Raw genomic sequence first — 20231 nt, forward strand, 5'->3', positions numbered from 1 at the left:
CATCTCATTCTCTGTCGTCCCCTTCTTCTATTGCCCTCAATCTTTCCCAGCATTAGGCCCTTCTCCAGTGAGTCCTTCCTTCTCATTAGGTGGCCCAAGTATTTGAGTTTCAACTTCAGGATCTGGCCTTCTAAAGAGCAGTCGGGGTTGATCTCCTCTAGGACTGACCAGTTTGAACGCCTTGCAGTCCAAGGGACTCGCAGGAGTCTTCTCCAGCACCATAGTTCAAATGCCTCAATTCTTTTGCGCTCAGCCTTTCTAATGGTCCAACTTTCACAGCCATACATTGCAACTGGGAAAACCATGGCCTGGACTATACGCACTTTTGTTGGCAGGGTGATGTCTGCTTTTTAGAATGCTGTCTAGATTTGCCATAGCTTTCCTCCCCAGGAGCAAGCGTCTTTTAATTTCTTGGCTGCAGTCCCCATCTGAGGTGATCTTTGAGCCCAGAAAAATAAAATCTGTCCCTACCTCCATTTCTTCCCCATCTATTTGCCAGGAATTGAGAGGGCCGGATGCCATGATTTTGGTTTTCTTAATGTTGAGTTTCAAGCCTACTTTTGCACTCTCCTTCTTCACCCGCATCAAGAGGCTCTTTAGTTCCTCTTCACTTTCTGCCTTTAGAGTGGTATCATCTGCATATCTTAGGTTGTTGATATTTCTCCCGGCAATCTTAATTCCAACTTTTGATTCATCTAGCTCTGCCTTTCTCATGATGTGCTCTGCATATAAGTTAAATTAGCAAAGATCTAGAACTGTCCAAAAATTTGGATAACCATTAATCAGTGGTTCTCAACCTTTGTGTGACGGCAACCCCGTCACACGGGCGCAGCGCCCATGCGCAGCGCGCATGCGCATGCGCGGCGGCGGCCCCTGAGGGGGAAAAATGGCACATCGTGTTGTTTGGCGACCCCCGTAAAATGGTCGTTCGACCCCAAATGGGGTCGCGACCCATAGGTTGAGAACCGCTGCATTAGATGATAGCAAATCTTGGAGCAGTCCATATGTATTTATGGATATCAGTAGACCCCAATCCACTAGTGATTTGCAAGGGAATCAAAAGTATTTTAAAGAAAAAAGAAAGAAAAGAAAATTAGACAACTGAAACAATGTAAGAGTATGGAAAAATCAAGAGTATATTATTCTGAGTGCAGCTCTTATGCTGAATACTATTTCATGGGCTGAACATGTGCATTGAGTAGTCTTTTTTAACGCTCATTTGTATGTGCTTCAATATTTTGCATCCAAATAAAAAACAGAAAAGTTTATGCACAAATGCTGGCATACCAATGTACTAAGGTAGTTGTCTGCAAATTAGTATTCTTCTCAGATATATAGATCTAAATCTTCTATTTTCTATTTCGCCCAGGCTGGGCATCTAGAGAAGCTGAACATAAGTATAATTGCAGAAAAAAATAATGAAGGGCACTAGATTGAAAAGACTAATCAACACAAAAAACAAATATTTATTTGTATTTTGTTATATTGATTGATATATTTAATTAATAAAAAACATGCTGATAGGACAGGATGAAAAATACTGAGATCCTGATCGTTATAATGTGACGCTTTCTGTGATGCCTTATTTCTAAATTGAGATTCTCATCTTCTCAACCTTGTTTCAAAGGCAAGCTCAGAGTTTACAGATTCACTCTTATTAATCAATTCTATGTCTGAGTTTTGAGATCTATTTGATAGTGAAAACAAATGGCTCATGGGAATACTCATGGTTGCCAGACTCATTACTACAGTACTGTACCAAAAGATGAGTCTCATCTACTAATTAGGAGACTGAAGTTCTCATGCTTATTTCCATGTTTGAAAATCCTGGCTATTTAATTGCCCAGGTCCGGATCCCCAACTTTGCTGAACTTTATTTTAAAATGTGCCACTTAAACTGACATCCAGTAAGATCTGTTGCTAATATTCTCTTTTTCAAATTTGATGTTCCCTTCTTACTTCCTTTCTCCACCCCTCCCTTTGTTACTATTTGCACTTACTATTCCTTTACCATAAAAGGAAAAACTAGTAAAAAAAAACTATAAATATGCCCAGAAGGATATGAACATATAAATAATTCCAGCATCCTACATGAAAAACATAAGGATTCCAAAGGGGGATAAGAGCTTTAATTTACTAAGAACAAATACCAAAAAGATGTGATCCTAAAAAGTTAATCTGCAACCACATGCATCAGTTTTCTAGAAAGAAGTCCTTCCATATATTTGGACTATAACTTCCAGAAACCTGAGCATCAGCTAGTTGTAATGTATCTGAGGCTGTCATTTATCTGTGAATATTTTCATTGAAAAGGGTGAAACTTAACTTCTGAATGAGTATTTATAGGACTGGCCCATTTTTATCTCAACCTTTCTTCTTTTTTGAAAAAAGTTGATACGGATATTCACGTTTCTTCCTTCTTTCTACCTTCTATTCACAATATCACATGAAGTAAGTTAGGCTAAGAAGAAGAATTTCACTCAGTGAAATTTCATGGAGAAATCCTTTTTCTAGATTATATCGGCTTTTTACACGAGAGCATAGAAGAAATAGGAGTCAATGTGGGAGATGAGCAGATATTGGCAGGGTGTTTGCTCCCTTGTGAGGGATTGCATGGGTCAGTTCTTTCCAGTTATTTAATATCTACGTGAAGCCGCTAGGGGAGGTCAGCTGGTGCTTTGGGCATAACATCCAGCTTTATATTTGCAGCCTCACGCTACCTTGAAGGTGCTGTCAAAGGTTTGTCCTGGTTCCTGGAGACTGTAAGGGCCTAGATGGGAAAGAACGGGCTAGAATGTAAATCTAGCAAGATTGTACTTCTAGATTCTCCCTATGGTCTCAATAGTAATTCTAGACAGAGCTGCACTACCCCGACTTGAGGCTTTTGCTAGATCAGCAAATGAAAGGCATGGCCAGGAGGCCTTTGCCTAGTACTAGAGATACCCTAGTTATGATCTTACCTGGGATATGAGAACCTTAATTCAGTGGCTCATGCCCCATCACCACCCCCATCATGTTTTAATCTACTGTAACATCTCTGCTTTCAAGAGGCAACTGGACTTTCTTGTTTTTTCTTTGAAGACGTTTTGCTTCTCATCCAAGAAGCTTCTTCAGCTCTGACTGGATGGTGGGGAATGGAGGTCAAAGCCTCTTGAAAAAGCCCCTTTGGGACAACCATGACCTGGATGACTGAGAATCTCCATAGATACTACTGCAACATACACTCAACAGGGTTCCATTAAAGATGATGGGAAATTGGTGGAAAAGGCAATGGATCAGATCCTCACCAAGAATAGTTGGTAGGATCATATTGTATCTATGTTGTAGGCCTTGCATTGGCTCCCTTAACTCCTGAATGTAGTTTAAATGCTAATTTTAACATATAAAGCCCTTCAAAGCTCAGCCTCGAATTACTTATAAGACCACAATGTCTCAACAGAAGTTGCCTGACCCATTTGATTATGCTGGGAGAAGCAGCTGATTATTCTCCATTTTGGGAAGGTTGGGGGGTTGAAACCCCAAAGTATTTTTAAGGCTGTAGAAGGGTAGAAAAGTAATAAACAAATTAACTAATTAGAAGCCTCATTGTCTAATTTGGCAGATAATTAAATCAAACTTTAGGATCATGTATTTACTTACATGTGACTTTGAATCTAGTATATTTCTTGAGAAGAAAATTTTAAAAAAATGATTAAGAACAGTTTTTTATTATAATGAATTATATCTTCTGTAGAAGTCTGAATTATTTTTTTTCTTTGCACACTGAAATGGAAATATATCAACCTTTCATTAATCAGGCACTGGTTAAAAGATAGATAATTAATAAACACAATTTGTGTCCTTTTACGTGTACCTGTGATTGTTTGGTAAAGGAACGAGGATGAAAATCTATCCACCTATTCAATGGAAATGCCTCATTAATTTTCCTTCTTTTGAATCCTGTTTGGCCTCACAGTCATTTTTAAAACTCCACTAGACAAGGCATACCTGTTCAAGATGATTTTCTTCAGTCTTAGCTAACTTTCTGGATTAGTGGATGTATGTGTAGTTTTGAGAGTAAGTTATTAGTGTTGCGATAAAATGGTGTTTATGGGAAGAGGATTTGCTTATTTATAAAACAGAGCATAGCAAGTTACAAGTCACTAATTACCAGAAGATAAACTGATGGTGCTGTTCCTCAGTACCTTTTTAATCTTTCCTGATGTTTTCTAGCACCAAAATATCTTGATCTTTTTTGGGAGGCATTTTTTTTACATTTTCAAATAAAATACTGAATTATATCTTCCTATCATTTTGGTTTTCTAAAGAGGCAATCTTTAAATAAATATGTAGTTGGCCTTTTAAGTTTTTTGCGTACCAATTTTCCATTTTTTTAAAATTAAAAAGTAAGTAGATCAGAGAACCTACAGGATATGAAGCACGATTCCCAGAGAGATACTGCAGCCCATGAATGTGCCATTATATCTACTACCTGTACTTCTGAGTAAAACTGATGTCATTATTTATTTTACAAACTCAGTTTATAAAACAATTTAAAATTGTTCAACTCATGATAGCAATGACCCAAAACGTTTCTCTGTGTAAGGTTAGGGTATGTAAGGAAGAGTATATTGGATAACTGATACAGAGAGAAGAAGTTGATTCTGCCAGTATCAAAAGCAATAGTTTGAACAGCAACTAGAAAACTATTGGTATCTAAGAGTACTAACTGGTGAGTAACACCTGTCAACAACCAGGTTACTGCTTTCAGAATACTAAAGTATTCAGGGGTCCTTAGTGCTTTCTGAACTTGGCTGTTTTCTTGCACATACCAGATAGCATCATCAGTCCTGGTAAGGAGTGAAGTTTGAGGTACAAATATTTTTCTCTATTGGTATTAAAATATTCATTCACCCAGCACATAAAACTCTTACACTTCTAAACACAGTCTGGTTTGACTTTTTCCTATCAGCAATTAAAAGCTAATGATGTTAATAGTCTTCTTTAAGGAGATTGAGCTTGAAAGAAGAATATGGAGTTGGACTCATTTCTCTCAAGAAGCTGTCTCATGTGCCCTGAGATGCTAAATGTTGTACATAAGAAAGGAAAGGAGCAGTTCCATCATTACAACAGGAGATATACGAAGCACAGGACAGGACAGGAATTCTGATTGGATGGCCATGTGTCTTACTTTATAAAGAGCAATCCTTTGTCTAATTCCAGTTTAATTAGCCAGAATCTAAAAAGATAAAGAGAGCAGCAAAAAATTGAAGCTGCCCTTAAATAAGCACCTTGCCTAGAGACTAAGCGGATACACAAAGCTCTCACACTTCTTCATTATCATGAAATATTTCAAATTTAAATTACAGAATTATTTCAAAATGAATCAGCATCTAGGAATATGTTGGGTTAACTTTGTAATAGCGAGGGGAGGGAGGGAGGGAGGGAGGGAGGGAAAGATTTCAGTTCCATCAAAAATTATATAATCTGGTTGCAAGTATCTGTTTCCTGTCTCCTAAATCAACAGATAGTCATGAAGCCACCAGTTAGCCACCACAATTCAAAGGTTATCTCTTTTTACACAGCTTTATTCGCTTATTAATTATTTGTGTATAATAATAATAATAACTTTATTACGGTCATAGACCAGCAATAGACGTTACATTTTACAATATATTAAAAAAATAGTACTGACATTAATAGTAAATAACAACATACCTGTTAAGAAAATACATGTTCTCAGAATGTTAGGGTCACTCCCTAGTTTATGTGAGTGAAAAGCAGCTAAGTATGTGAGTAAATATAATGTTCCAAAAATTATTAGAGATATCTCCAAAAAATTGGCACAAGTTGATGGCTATAAATCTGTAACCAATTTTTTTCTTGTGGACATTGCAGCAACACAGTATTTTGCTACTGCATGCATGATAGAAGGGTTTGAGTCTTGGAGGAGAAAGCCTACATAAAAATTGTCTGCCCTCCTGGCAATCACTCTAACAAAGAGAGAATATATGCTGACCTATAAACTTGGTATAATTCACAGTACAAAAGGACATGTGAGATATCTTCAACTTCTCCTTTACCATATATACATACCCGTTCTGCCATTGGTGTTCTCTTATACCTGCCCTGGAGGATTGCTAAGGGAAGAATGTTAAATCTGTCTCTGAAGAAAGCTATTCTTTATTTTGGGAAGGTCAGATCATTCAGATATCTTTGCGATTCCCACACACCCTGTTTGATTCTACCCCTACTGTGGCAAGGCAACCTATATAGTTCTTCTTGGAACTCCATGTCCTTCATTCTATTGAATACTACTTGCTTTGCTTGGTCAAAGCCTAGGGACATTAAGAATATTGAAGAGAGCCCATAAGAGCCCAGTTTATGATCTATAGCCTCCTTCCAGGGGGAGGGGAAGTTGTCAGTCAGCACTAACAGGGACAGTCCCTCTGGAAAGAAATGCATTTTAAGCCAGTGAATGATCATCATCTTCCAGGCTCTTACCTGGATTTGGGGCATGCCTGTCTCAATTCTTAATTGGGCATTTGGGGTTCCTTTGGGTGCAGCTAGGATAGCTCACAGGAATTTGGTTTGCAAAGTTTTTCTTTGCAAGGATTCCTCTGTGTGCCCCATATAGAATTTGCGCCAATGTTTTGGCCTCAAAAAGTTTTAAGGCAGCAGGTACTAATTGACCTCCGCCTGTGTAAAAGTAATGTTTAATTGCATTTGAGAACCTATTGGCTGCTTGCAATGTATGATCCAGGTGTGCCTTCCATGTCCCTTGCGAGTGGAAAACCACCCCAAGGTATCTAAATGTTCTAACCTGTTCCAGACTATGTTCTTCTATTTTCCAGGAGTATTGGCTGGGTCTTTCAGCAAAAACTAAAATTTTTGATTTATCAAAGTTAAGACCAACTTGTTATGTCTGCAATAGCCAAGTGTTGCCCTAATTGCTCTCTTCAGTCCTACAGGAGTTTGTGAAATAATAACCGCATCATTGGAATATAGAAGAATCGGGATTTTGTGATGGGCTAGATTAGGCGGATGCAGATCAGGATTCTGTAAGAGATCGATCAGGGGGTTGATGTAGAAGTTAAAAAGGGAGGGAGACAGGATGCAACCCTGCCATACCCCTTTTTGTACCCTTACTAAGCCGGTTAAAGTCCCTTGAGGATTACACCTCACTTTCAAGGTGGACTTGGCATATAATTTTTGTATGAGAAAAAGGAGGTGTTTATCGATAGTAGTGCATTTTAATTTCTCCCAGAGGGTGTAATCAACACTAGTGTAGGTAAGGTAACTATGATGAATTTACATGTAAATTTTAAGGTAGTTGTTCTATCTGACCAAACTGGGTTTTGTACATCCAAGATAAAAGTAAACTTTTCCTGCAAAACCAGCACAGTAATGTACCCTGTATCCTGTTAAATTTTAATAAATAAATATGGTGTTGGAGGAACAAAATGTGCTTTCCCATCCTAGTAAATCTCTTTGATATAAGTCAAATAAAAATCCTGGGCTTTTAAATTACATTGCCAATATTTCAAAGAGGAAATCTGAAATGCTACCCATTTAAGAGGCTAGTCAACATTTTTTTTTTTTTTACAAACTGTTAATCACTGTGAATGTATTTATAACTTAACTTTACATCTAAGTGCATCAGCTCTCCCTAACCCAGGTAAACAGTCAGCTAACCAGCAGCATGGGAGTAGGTGTTGTCAAAAGATCAAGTTAGTGATTCTGGCAGTGTGACTGATATCCAATTATTTTTGTAGGTGCATTTTTATTGATGAACATATTAAAAAAGGGCTGTTGCAACCACTAACTTTTTAAACCTTCCCTATAGATGCTGTTCTACCTGACACGTTTTCTTTTTTGCAAATGTTCTCCCTCATTTGCTTGTATATCTAATTATTTTTATGTGTTGGGTATTTAAGAGCTAGCATCCAAGCTACTAAATAGACTTGATTTTCAAATAAGGATTAATTTCAAACTTTACTATGGAAACTACTAGATAAAATAATCAGCTGTAACCTTAGTTAAGTCTATACTATGAAATATATAATATGTACCGTATTTTCCAGCGTATTAGACGACTGGGCGTATAAGAGGACCCCCAACTTTGGAGAAGATTTTCATGGTTTAGAACAGTGGTTCTCAACCTTCCTAATGCCACAACCCTTTAATACAGTTCCTCATGTTGTGGTGACCCCCAACCATAAAATTATTTTTGTTGCTACTTCATAACTGTAATTTTGCTACTGTTATGAATAGTAGTGTAAATATCTGATATGCAGGGTGTATTTTCATTGTTAAGAATTGAACATAATTAAAGCATAGTGATTAATCACAAAAACAATATAGCAATGCTTGCTGGAGAAGCTTACTCTTCCTTGCTCAAAAACGTTGGGAGGGAGGGAAGGGGAAGGAAGGAAGATTGAAGGGGAAAGGAAGGAGATGGAGAAGGAAGGAGACTGAAGGGAAAAGGAAAGAAGGAAGGAGAAAGAGATTGAAGGGGAAGGGATGGAGATGGAGAAGGAAGGAAGGAAGGAAGGAAGGAAGGAAGGAAGGAAGGAAGGAAGGAAGGAAGGAAGATTGGACGGGAAAGGAAGGAGATTGAAGGGGAAAGGAAGGAAGGGAGATTGAAGGGGAAAGGAAGGAGATGGAGAAGGAAGGAGATTGAAGGGGGAAGGAAGGAAGGAAGGAAGGAAGGAACGAAGGAAGGAAGGAAGGAGAGAGAGATTGAAGGGGAAGGGATGGAGATGGAGATGGAAGGAAGGAAGGAAGATTGGAGGGGAAAGGAAGGAGATTGAAGGGGAAAGGAAGGAAGGAAGATTGAAGGGGAAAGGAAGGAGATGGAGAAGGAAGGAGATTGAAGGGGGAAGGAAGGAAGAAAGGAGAGAGAGATTGAAGGGGAAGAGATGGAGATGGAAGGAAGGAAGGAAGGAAGGAAGGAAGGAAGGAGAGAGAGATTGAAGAGGAAGGAATGGAGATGGAAGAAGGAAGGAAGATTGAAGGGGGAAAGAAGGAAGGAAGGAAGGAAGGAAGGAAGGAGAGAGAGATTGAAGAGGAAGGAATGGAGATGGAAGAAGGAAGGAAGATTGAAGGGGAAAGAAAGGAGATGGAGAAGGAAGGAGATTGAAAGGGGAAAGAAGGAAGGAAGGAAGGAAGGAAGGAAGGAAGGAAGGAAGGAAGGAAGGAAGGAGAGAGAGATTGAAGAGGAAGGAATGGAGATGGAAGAAGGAAGGAAGATTGAAGGGGAAAGAAAGGAGATGGAGAAGGAAGGAGATTGAAAGGGGAAGGAAGGAAGGAAGGAAGGAAGGAAGGAAGGAAGGAAGGAAGGAAGGAAGGAAGGAGAGAAAGATTGAAGGGGAAGGAAGGAGAGAGAGATTGAAGGGGAAGGGATGGTGATGGAAGGAAGGAAGGAAGGAAGGAAGATTGAAGGGAAAAGGATGGAGATGGAGAAGGAAGGAGATTGAAGGGGGAAGGAAGGAAGGAAGGAAGGAGAGAGAGATTGAAGGGGAGGCGCTGCCAAGGATGCACAAGCAGCTCCGCACAATTGCCCGTGGAGGGAGGGGGAGGATCTGGCGGAGAGCCTGGTGGAGAGCCAAGTGGTGGCACATCCGGGGCCTCAGAAGCTGCACGGAGGATCCGTGTGCTTTGGAGCCGCCGGCCGCCCTCTCACACCCGCCAAGGGATGGAGATGGAGATGGAAGGAAGGAAGGAAGGAAGATTGAAGGGGAAAGGAAGGAGATGGAGAAGGAAGGAGATTGAAAGGGGAAGGAAGGAAGGAAGGAAGGAAGGAAGGAAGGAAGGAAGGAAGGAAGGAAGGAAGGAGGAAGGAAGGAAGGAGAGGGAGATTGAAGGGGAAGGGATGGAGTTGGAGATGGAAGGAAGGAAGGAAGATTGAAGGGGAAAGGAAGGAGATGGAGAAGGAAGGAGATTGAAGGGGGAGGCACTGCCAAGGACGCACAAGCAGCTCTGCACAATTGCCCAGAGAGGGGGGGAGGCTCTGGTGGAGAGCCTGGTGGAGAACATCCAGGGCCTCGGAAGCTGCACGGAGGATCCGCACGCCTCAGAGCTGCCGGCTGCCCTCTCACACCCGCCAACCTGGAGCCCCCAATCCTCATCTCGGCACCTCTTGCCCTCTCTCAGCCGCCTCCCCGGGACCTGCCCACCCCTCCAGCCTCCTGAGCACCATCGCAGCAGTGGGGGTCATGGGAGCCCTTTTCCACGCCGCGCAGCCCATCGCACGCAAGAGAGGCGTGGTCGGAGCGCCAGCTCCTGCTCGGAAGGCACCGCTTCTCCCCTCCCTGGCCTCCAACACCTCACCCTCTTCCTCACCCCCTGGCCGCTTCCAAGGCCCAGAGCCCGGCGAGCCGGGAAGGGGCCACTCCTGCCCGGCAGCCCCCACGGCTGCGCCAGGCGCCAGAGGGCCAAGGTGGCCTCTGACGGCAAGGGAGGCTGGCCGGGCAGTGGAGGGGAGGCTCCCGTGCGGCGCGGAGGACGTCCAGGGGCGGAGCGCAGCTGGGCAACCAGGAGATGTGGAGACGGCTCAGCCAGCAGCAGCAGAGCAGCTCAGCGGCAGCACCAGCAGCGGCCAAGACCTGGCTCGGCTCGGACCAGCTGCTGAGCCAGCCCAGGGCAGCGTCGGGGGTGCGTGCGATGGCGCTGCAGTGGCAGGAGCAGGCACTGTTGGAGAAGGGCGCCCTGGAGGCGGAGGAGCCAGCAGAAGAGAAGGAGGGCAGCGGCGGCTGGATAGAGGAGCGGTGTCTCGGTTTCTAAGACCATCAGAAATATGTGTTTTCCGATGGTCTTAGGTGACCCCTGTGAAAGCGTCGTTCGACACCCCCCAAAAGGGTCGCAACCCACAAGTTGAGAACCACTGGTTTAGAAAGTCGTCTTATACGCCAGAAAATACGGTATTTTCTGGAGACGACCTCCAGCTTTTGAGAAGATTTTCATGGTTTAGAAAGTCATCTTATACGCCAGAAAATACGGTAATATGAACAAAGTGTCATTCATTGTTTATCTAGATCAGTATACCCAAAACTTTCTGCTGTTCAGAACTAGATAAATATTTGGAAAATGCAGGAAACACCAAATTAAACACATACCCCTACATTTTTGTCTTTAAAGCTCAGGATTTTTAAACTAAACGTTGTACTAAACATTAATTCAAAATTAAGCATTAAGTACTCCATACCATTGTAACAACTCATGCTTACTTGTCAACAATGTTCTTCAACAGAAATCTATTGAGCATTAGAGGACCAAGAAGAAGTCTTTACTAAAGTCCTATGTTTGATATTAACTATTGAGTTTCTAATTCATTCTTTTTGGCTATGTTACTTGCGTAAGACTTGAGTCAGTAACTATATCCAATTTCTGTTTCACTATTGCCAGTTTTCTGAATTGAAGTACTCACTATGTATGTATTATCACATATGCATCACCATAAACAAGTTTTTGGCCAGTGATCCATTTTTGCAAATCAGCTGATGGTCAGAAGGCAGAGAAGCAGAATTAAGCTGCTTAACAGGTTCTGAATGTTTTAGTGGTGGCAAATGTAATAAGGTTGTGGTGGACCACTTGGTGAACTCCACTGATACTGGTGTTCCACAGACCATTGATCAAGTTAGATAATAGTTGACATGCCCACTGAAGTCAAGCTTGACTCCATGTAATTACATGCATATATAAATACTGTGGTATTTGCACAATACAGATAGTCCTTGACTTACAACCACAATAAAGCCAAACTAAGTGAAACATTTGTTAAATGAGCTTTGCCCCATTTTTGACCTTTCTTGCCAATTGTTAAATAAATCACAGCAGTTGTTAAGTTAGGAACGTGGTTGTTATGTGAATCCAGCTTCCCCATTGACTTTGCTTGTCACAAGGTTGCCAAAGTCGATCACATGACCCTGGGACATTGCAACTATTATAAATATGAGTCAGTTGCAAACGTCTGAATTTTGATCACACAACCACAGGGATGCTGCAAAGGTCGTAGGTATGAAAACGGTCATAAGTCACTTTTTTCAGTGCAGTTGTAACTTCCAATGGTCACTAAATAAACTGTTGTAAGTTGAGGACTACCTGTATGAATATTTGCTATTATGTTTTTCTGGGATTCTCCCCCCCCCCCAATTATTCTGTCTAACCCTCAGCCCTGGAATGTTCTGGTGGTCTCCCATCTAGCAACACTTTAATTTTTTCCAGATCAGCCAGTTGATTAGATACTGCCAACTCCTGTCACAGCTATTTCCTTTTTAAAAGGAAAGATGTCAGTTATAAAATCAGGTTATATAAATTTATTATAAGATTTATAATAGGGGGGAAAAAAGAATTGAATTCTGTTTGGGCACCTCCTCCAATTTCCAGGAAACTTCAAAAGTCTGTCTAAACAAACAAGTCCTGCCAAGTGAAGATAGTATCTGTGGGCAGGGAGAATATCCACAGAAGTTAAATTTCAGCTATTATTGATAAAGTTTGGAGACTAGGGACTAAGGAAGCCCCAATTATTCTGCCATGGGAATGAATGTTCTAGAAGAGCTGACGTGCCACAAAACTAAAGTCCAGTACATGACCAAGTGAAAACTTCTCTTTTGAAATGATTATTCACCTTAGCAAAGAATTCTAAACTCTGCTCATTCTCCTTTCAACAGCTAATCTTAGATGAGAGGCTACAGCAATAAACCTAGATCTGAGGCAGGGTGTAACTGAGGTATTTCCACCTTAGTCTTTATATGTCCAAGATTAATGATCTACTACAGGTAACTAGAAAGTGGTAATAAGAGAATGTTCTTCTGTCTGTCTGTCTGTCTGTCTGTCTGTCTCTCTCTCTCTCTCTCTCTGTCTCACACACACACACACACACATTTCAGCTTTCTTTACACTGGGTGGCTTTGCAAAGAACATTCCAAAGTTGGTCCTGGGGACCTTCTGTTTTGCTTCACTTACCTTGCAATTGCAGACCAAAAAAGTCTCCCCTCCCCCTCCCCACCCACAACATTAAAATAAACAATAAAAAATCCCCAATGTTACAGGACAGCTAATAATAGAAACTCAGCTAATCCGGAAGGAAGCCGAGGGAGACAGTCAGAGGTCACTGCCATTCTGAATCTACGTCAAATAATATATATTTTTTTTTACAACATCCATTACAACTGACGTTTCAGTTGCTTCTGGAGTCTGTTGGCATTCAGATGTATCTCATCTTCACCCCCTTTATATGGTGTGCAATTAAAAATTAATAGGAAAGCGAAACAAAGCAACAATTACGTGCAACTACATAGACAGACTCATATAGTCAATGGAGAAGGAAAGGCTAAAATCATGCTTTTCATAGCCAACATAAACAGGCTACCACACGTTTAACCCTTTTCGTCAAATCTTTCTTTCTTTTCTTTCTTTCTTTTTCTTTTTTTTTTCTCAGCATTGCATCCGTCTCCCTCTTCCCTGTCAAGTGTACCCGACTAAACAAAAGGCGCTAGAATTCCTTCAATGCACGGTTACAACAACAATAACAATGATGATGATGGTGGTGGTGGTGGTGGCGGCGATGATGATGTACGTTTTAGCCCGCCTCCAACTCTTCTTCCACCATGTCGAAAACCAATCCCGCCGCTTTTTTATTTTACTGAAAGCTTGCGAAGGTTTTAGGGAGGCAATCAGTGCGGGAGGAGGTGGTCCCGGTTAATCCCCCACGGTCTTTTTCCAGATCTCCAAGCCACTTCTGGCAAGCGCCCGGAGAGTTAGAAGGCGAGTCCGGGTTTGGCGGGGAACGGGAGGGGGTGTTGACCAAGGTATCCGCGAGGAGGAAAGGCTAGGTGGGGGGTCTTACCTTGATGCACCGCCACGTTACAGCCATGCCCATCACAGTAGACCAGAGGGTTTTCTGCCCAGCCGCGTTCATCAGAACAGACGCAGCAGCCGCCCACCATCTCCTTCATTCTTCCATAAGTTTCTTTTTTGCTGATTTCCCCCCCCCCCCACCCCCTTGTTGTGTTACTGCTGGCACCGCTGTTTCCAAGCACGCATTTAGTCCTCGTCCTTTTCTTCCTCTTCTTGATCTCGGGCCTTCTCTCCTCCCCCGACCCGCCTTGATATGTAAAAGATATGCCCCCCCACAATCCGCTATGACGGGGAAGAAGGCAGAAGGCTCGGACGCCTCCCCCCCGGACGAAAATGCCACATTGTTATTTGCAAAAGAGAGCTTGGCGGCATCTCTGGCGCTGAGCTCGGGCAGACGCGGTGGCTGGTCCCCAGGCACACAGACACACTCACCGACACCCGACGCTCACGCGCGCACACACGCACACAACGTCGCCCTGGCTGCTTGCAGCCGACAGCGCAGCAATTATGGCTCAGAAGTCTTAGGTTCGGGGGAGCCGGAGCGCGCTGGAGCGTGTGGGAGCTTTATTCGGTTTTATTGCTGCCTTTTTCTCTCATTTGCACACCGCGACCCGCTTTTCTGTGACCATACTGAAGGGAGGGGGGTGCTATTTGTTTCTTTTTCCGGGTCCCTCAAGGAGGGGGAGACGGAGTTAGCATCTAAAGTACGGTAACACTTTTCTCCTTTTCTCCTTCTTTCTCTCTCTTTCGTTTTTTCCTCTCTTGTTTATTGTCCAATATGGGGCAATGGAGAGAGGGAAAAAAGAAGAAAAGAAAAAAGGAGGAGGAATATTGCGTTCGCTTAAAAGCCTATTATCTAACGATTGACAGATAAAAACGTCATCAGCGCCACCTTTTGGTTGAAGCAGCGAATAAACAAATCTTTACGGGGGAGGGGAATAGAAAAATCTGCCTAGTTTATATCAATCAATTATAATTTATTGTTGCTATCCATATGGTATAACTTCTACACTTATTCAATGTGCAGTAAAACAGCAAACTGTAATTAACACAATTTAAAATTATATAACATCTGGCTGATATAGCTATTCCAAAAATGAAACAAACATAAAAATATCCCAAACCAGACAAAATCTGAGGTAGTTGTGTTGAATCACAAGGAAGAATCAAGGGAATTAGAGATATATTTCACTAGGACTAATCAAAATGTCAAAGAAAATTTGTTATAAACAAATATTTGGCCAAACTCTCACTTTCATTTTGGTTTATATGCTGGCTGAAAATTTGGGAAAGTAAATTAGGCCCATATGTTGGGCCAGGCATTGGAGGAAATAAAGGATAGGTCTTGGCATCTGGGCAGTTGCTCCAAAATGAAATTATGGAAGAGGGAGAATGTTAATTCAATCTTGCCCTGGATGTGGATTCTTCTTAAGCATGTGTTTGCTTGCAATAGAATCAAAATGATGAGATTTTTGTGAAGAAAAGTAAGAGGTGACATAAAAGCAATTTGTAAAATCTTGCATGATGAAAAGAGACAGGTTCGTTTTCCATTTCTTACAACACTAGAATTCAGGTTGCCTGCTAAAATTAAGGAAAGATTAAGAACTGGTAAAAGGAAGTACTTATTGATGCAACATAAAGTTAAATAATTGAGTTTGCCAGGATCAGATTTCATTAAGTTACCCATTTAGATGGTTTTAAAAAAAGACTAATCCAATTTGTGAGGGATGGAGTTATTGGTCACTGTTATGGATTTTTCCCCTCTAGTGAATTAAAATACTATCCATTGGGTTTGCAGAAAACTATACTGCTATGAAATTCATTGCCTCCACTGCAGATTGTTAGTCTGCCAGCAGTTCTGGTTTACTGTTGAATAGTGCTGTTTTATGTAGCACATGATAAGCAAAATGATTGATTGATTACTTGTTTTACTGTTTCTCTAAGCTTGTCACCAGTAATCATAATGCTGCACTAAGAATAGAGCAAGTCTGACTGTAAGTTGTGTGCATCATTGTTATGCTTCTTCCCATGCCACTGCTCTTATACTTAGTTCTGAATTGAATAAAAAAAATGATTGGAGTTGCAACGATAGTGAGTCACAGGCAGCATTTTATTTAGGATTCGGCAACAAATGCCAACTTCCAGGTACCTCCACATTTTGTCCAAAAAGCAATTGGGAAGTGCGGGGTTAGTCATATCATCCCACTATTATGCTATGCTGCCTTGTCCTGAAACAGCAAAGACATAGGGTCAAAGTACTTACTATCCTGTCAATTGAACTATTGCACAATTTTGCTATACCACTATTTTAATTTACTAGCTACTGATTGTTGCCATCACTACTGTAGTGGATGTGAAATGGCACATGTGTGTATCTGATAGGGAAGCTTTTACATGCAATTATATAAAGGCGGATCCCTGTGCTGTGCTAGAAAATATAGCTCTATTGCTCTTGTGCAGATTCAAAAGAAATCAGCAAATATCTTCTGTGCTTTATCGGGCATCATGTCAGAAGTGGAGTCAGATGTTTAAAGAAGTGCTTATTGACAGTTTCAGCTCATAGTCACATCTTTGGTCCTTGGTCAGCTTCAGATGCTGTTATTCTTGCATTGCCTTCTCAAAGAACTGGGCACATCACATTGAGAAGGCAATGCAAGGACCAAAGATGTGACTATGAGCTGAAACTGCCAATAAGCGCTTCTCTAATCATCTGATTCTGACATAATGCCTGACAAAGCATAAAGATATTTCATAGCTTTTGGCTGTTGTTGGATACTGTCAGTTTAATGGGAGAAATACTACTTTGGGCAATGGTACACCTAGAAACAGCTCATGACAATGAAGTGAAGATAAAGCAGCTAGTAGCAGAAAAAAAGTCATAGTTAGAAACAAGTGGAGAAAGGCCCTGTTAGTTTCGATGATTTGTGACAAACTCTTCTATTCCATGGACTTACAGCTATTCATCTGGAGACTGAAATGGTCCCCTGCTTGAAGGAACAAACTATAATTGGAGATTAAACATGAGACCTTAAAGAAGCCCTTCTGGATCTATTTCAAGCTCCCCTTTTAAAGGTTGTTACATTGGGAGTAATAACTTTCAAAGAGAATGGAGCGGAGTGGAGGATGGTCTGAGTGAGAATTAAATGTGGAACATACAAGCTTTCTTTCTTTTGTTCAAAGTACAATATATTTTTTCTCTGCGAAGATGCCCCTTTGGGTGTTGCCTTAGAAGCTTTGTTTGGAAAAGAAATAGTGGTGAGGCCATACTGGTTGACTCATGGTCAAATAATATCTTTAAATTATGATGACTCTGTCCTCAAATCTAAAGAGGAGTTAGAATCAGAAGTACATGTTTGTCATTGGTTTGCATATTTACCTTTTAAAGAAAGATTTAAATTAGATTTAAAAAGCTGTAGATTTGATTTTGTGAAGAATGAATTGGAAATCCTATTGCGTAATAGCAATGAACATATTATTGCTAAGGTTTATAAATTGTTATTGAAATTGAACTTGGAAAATGAGTATGTAAAAACATTATATATAAGTGGACAAAGAATTATGCACATATGCTTGAACAATGGGAAAATATGTGGACAAAAGGTCTAAAATTCATATTAAACTATAACTTAAAAGAAAATTTTATAAGATGATGTATTGTTGGTATCTAACACCAGAGAAATGGTCAAGAATGTATAAAGGTATCACAAATATGAATGTTGGAAATATAAATGTAAAGAGGGAACTTTTTACCATTTATGGTGGACGTGTGACAAAGCAAAGAAATATTGGAGTAAGTTTCACATCTTAATACAGAAGATTCTTAAAGTGAATAGAAAGATAAAACCAGAGACCTTATTTTTAGGCTTAATGCATAAAGAACTTTAAAAAAGCCTGGAACTTTGATGTTATATATGCTGACAGCAGCAAGAATACTTTATGCACAAAAAATGGAAGGATATTTTGATTCCCACAATGGATGAGTAGCTGCAAAAATTGATGGAATTAGCAGAGATGGCTAGAAAGAAAAGAATACAATTAATTTGTTTCTACTTGGAAACCACTTTTGGACGTAAAAAAAATGAAATTTGATTTTGGATTTACTGATTAGATTTATAGAAGTGACTAAGATATATTATATAAAAGTAAAATGCTGAGATTTTATATTACTATCTTATTCTACTGCACCAAAAAGAGTCAGAAGTCAATGCTTTTTTTTTTCCTTTTCCCCTTTCCGCTACACTTTTTTCTCTTCCCTTTCTCCTCCCTTATTTTCCCATTATCTTCATTTTTCTTGCATTTCTGTATCTTATATTTTGATAAACTAATAAAAACATTTGAATAAAGCATAATATAACTTAATTTATTTCCTAGGGCTGCTCAGTATATCTCTGACAGCTGAAGCACTCAAATTAATCAGGAAGTCTTTTGATACCTTTTCCCCACTTTCCCAATTAATGTTAAAGTGATCTATAGCAACATTGTCCTCTGTATCTTCACACCTGCTATATTTTCAATTTATTTCATGCACCTGATAACAAAGGCCTTTGTTTCCTTGAATAAATTCAAGGGCTTGAGATAACACAGTGCAAGAGGTATAAGGGATAGACTTAGAAAGATCCAAATCTCTAATTAGCTACAAAGCTCATAGGGTGTTTCCTTTCCTCTCTTGAATCATAAAGTTTTGATGAAGATAAGATGAATTGTGTAAGTTACTTCATGGAAATATCTAACTATAATGGATAAATAAGTAGATAATACACCTTGATATTGTTAGATAATTTTAGATTTGGAGTTAATAGTCATAAAGGGGCTGAGCTAATATTTTTTAGATGAGTGTTTTAAATTATGTTGTTTCACTCCTACTACATTTAGTGGCCTCATTTTTTCTTCATTCTGCTAAATAGAGCTCTTTGATTTTTAGTATAAAATCTGCTTTTGACTTCTGTATGTGGATGGGTGTGCGTGCATGCGCATGCGTGCACATGTCTTTGCAAGTCAATATTGACTCATGGTGACTGCCTGGATTTGACCCTGCAATTTCCTGGCAAGTTTCTTCAGAAGTGATTTGCCATTACCTACTTCCTAGGGCTGAGAGAGAGTGACTGGTCACTCAGTTGGCTTTATGCTTAAGGTAGAACTAGAACTCATGTTCTCTCAGGTTCTGACCAGAGGCCTTAACCACCACTCTAAAACTAGCTTTCTGTTTTGACCTTACATTACATTGAATCTAGTGTTTTTATATTACTTGCATGCTTCACAATTGTCATGTCCTATTTATCAACAGCTTACAGTTCAAAAGGTTTGCCATCAATCAGTCCAATTATAAAGAAATACTTAACTTTTTTAGCAACCTCTTAAGGTATTTGACAGTGAACTGAATGTATGCAACTCCCCCCCCCCATGTTGCCATGGTAGAAAAAGGTTGGTTTATCACTTATGAATTCCATTGTATTTCATTTGTTTAGAGAGTCTACACTTTTGTTCAGATGTTTTGTTCTATATGGCAGCTTCTGGGTAGTTACAAAGAGACTATTTTTGATGATAGCACTCTAATTATGCAAAGGCATCTCAGAAAAACTCATCTTTTTTGAATGTGAACATTATACAATTTTATTCACTTAGTAATGCTCTTTATTGTTTTGATTTCTAAGCTGAGCTGCTAATTGCTTTATGAAGTCTTCTATTGAAGGAATCTTTTAATGATGCATTATATTATTTGTGATTTTCAGTTATGATTTTTCACATTTGTAACACGGTATTTGTTGTATGCTACAATTGATGTATTTGATTACTTTTAATTGTAAACTCCCTCGTGTTACCAGAGTAGCAGTCTTATAAGTCTACTACATTATTAGAAGATGTCATTTTGTTATGGTGACAGAGCGTAAGTCTTCAATTAAGCTAAGGGTTATGCTGGTAGGATCCTCTAAGCCAGACAAGTGTTAAATGAGATAATTGAACTAAGGACATCATCATTGTCATTATTATTAACATCATTACAAACAGCAAAAATCATCTACCTAATTATGGTACATATTCAATGAGTTTATATTCCTGATTTACAAATATCTCAAATCTCATATTTGCATACTTTAGTGGAGCCTGCTCCTGTTCAAAACTTTCAAAATTACTAAATTTTGATATAGGAAAGCCATTTGGTATACTGGTTAAGGTACCAGGCTAGAAAACTGGGATACCTGGAGTTCTAGCCCTGCATTAAGCCCAAAGCCAGCTGGGTGACTATGGGCCAGTCACACCTTCTCAGCCCTAGGAAGGAGGCAATGGGCAACCAATTCTGAAAACTTCAGGGGCTAATTAACACAGTGGCCAGAAATCAATACTGAACTTGAGGCACATAAAACAAACAAAAAATCAGCAGAAGAAGACCCTTA

General features: G+C 40.1%; 1 protein-coding gene across 9 annotated transcripts in view; it reads right to left on the reverse strand.

Annotated features, from left to right (window-relative positions):
- MLLT6 (MLLT6, PHD finger containing) overlaps positions 1 to 13979 on the reverse strand; it is a 112821-nt gene extending 98842 nt beyond the window's left edge. For all 9 annotated transcript variants that reach the window (XR_005555491.1, XR_005555492.1, XR_005555493.1 and 6 more), the window contains exon 1: positions 13829 to 13979. Coding sequence is in view for 6 of the 9 variants with exons in the window: in XM_039333178.1 (XP_039189112.1) it covers positions 13829 to 13937 (109 nt within the window). In the remaining 3 variants the exon portion in view is untranslated. The remainder of the gene's footprint in view (positions 1 to 13828) is intronic.
- Positions 13980 to 20231: the final 6252 nt, after the last annotated feature.

This window comes from Crotalus tigris, unplaced genomic scaffold, assembly GCF_016545835.1.
Source record: "Crotalus tigris isolate CLP2741 ecotype Arizona unplaced genomic scaffold, ASM1654583v1 scf7180000024472.5447098, whole genome shotgun sequence".
NCBI lineage: Eukaryota > Metazoa > Chordata > Lepidosauria > Squamata > Viperidae > Crotalus > Crotalus tigris.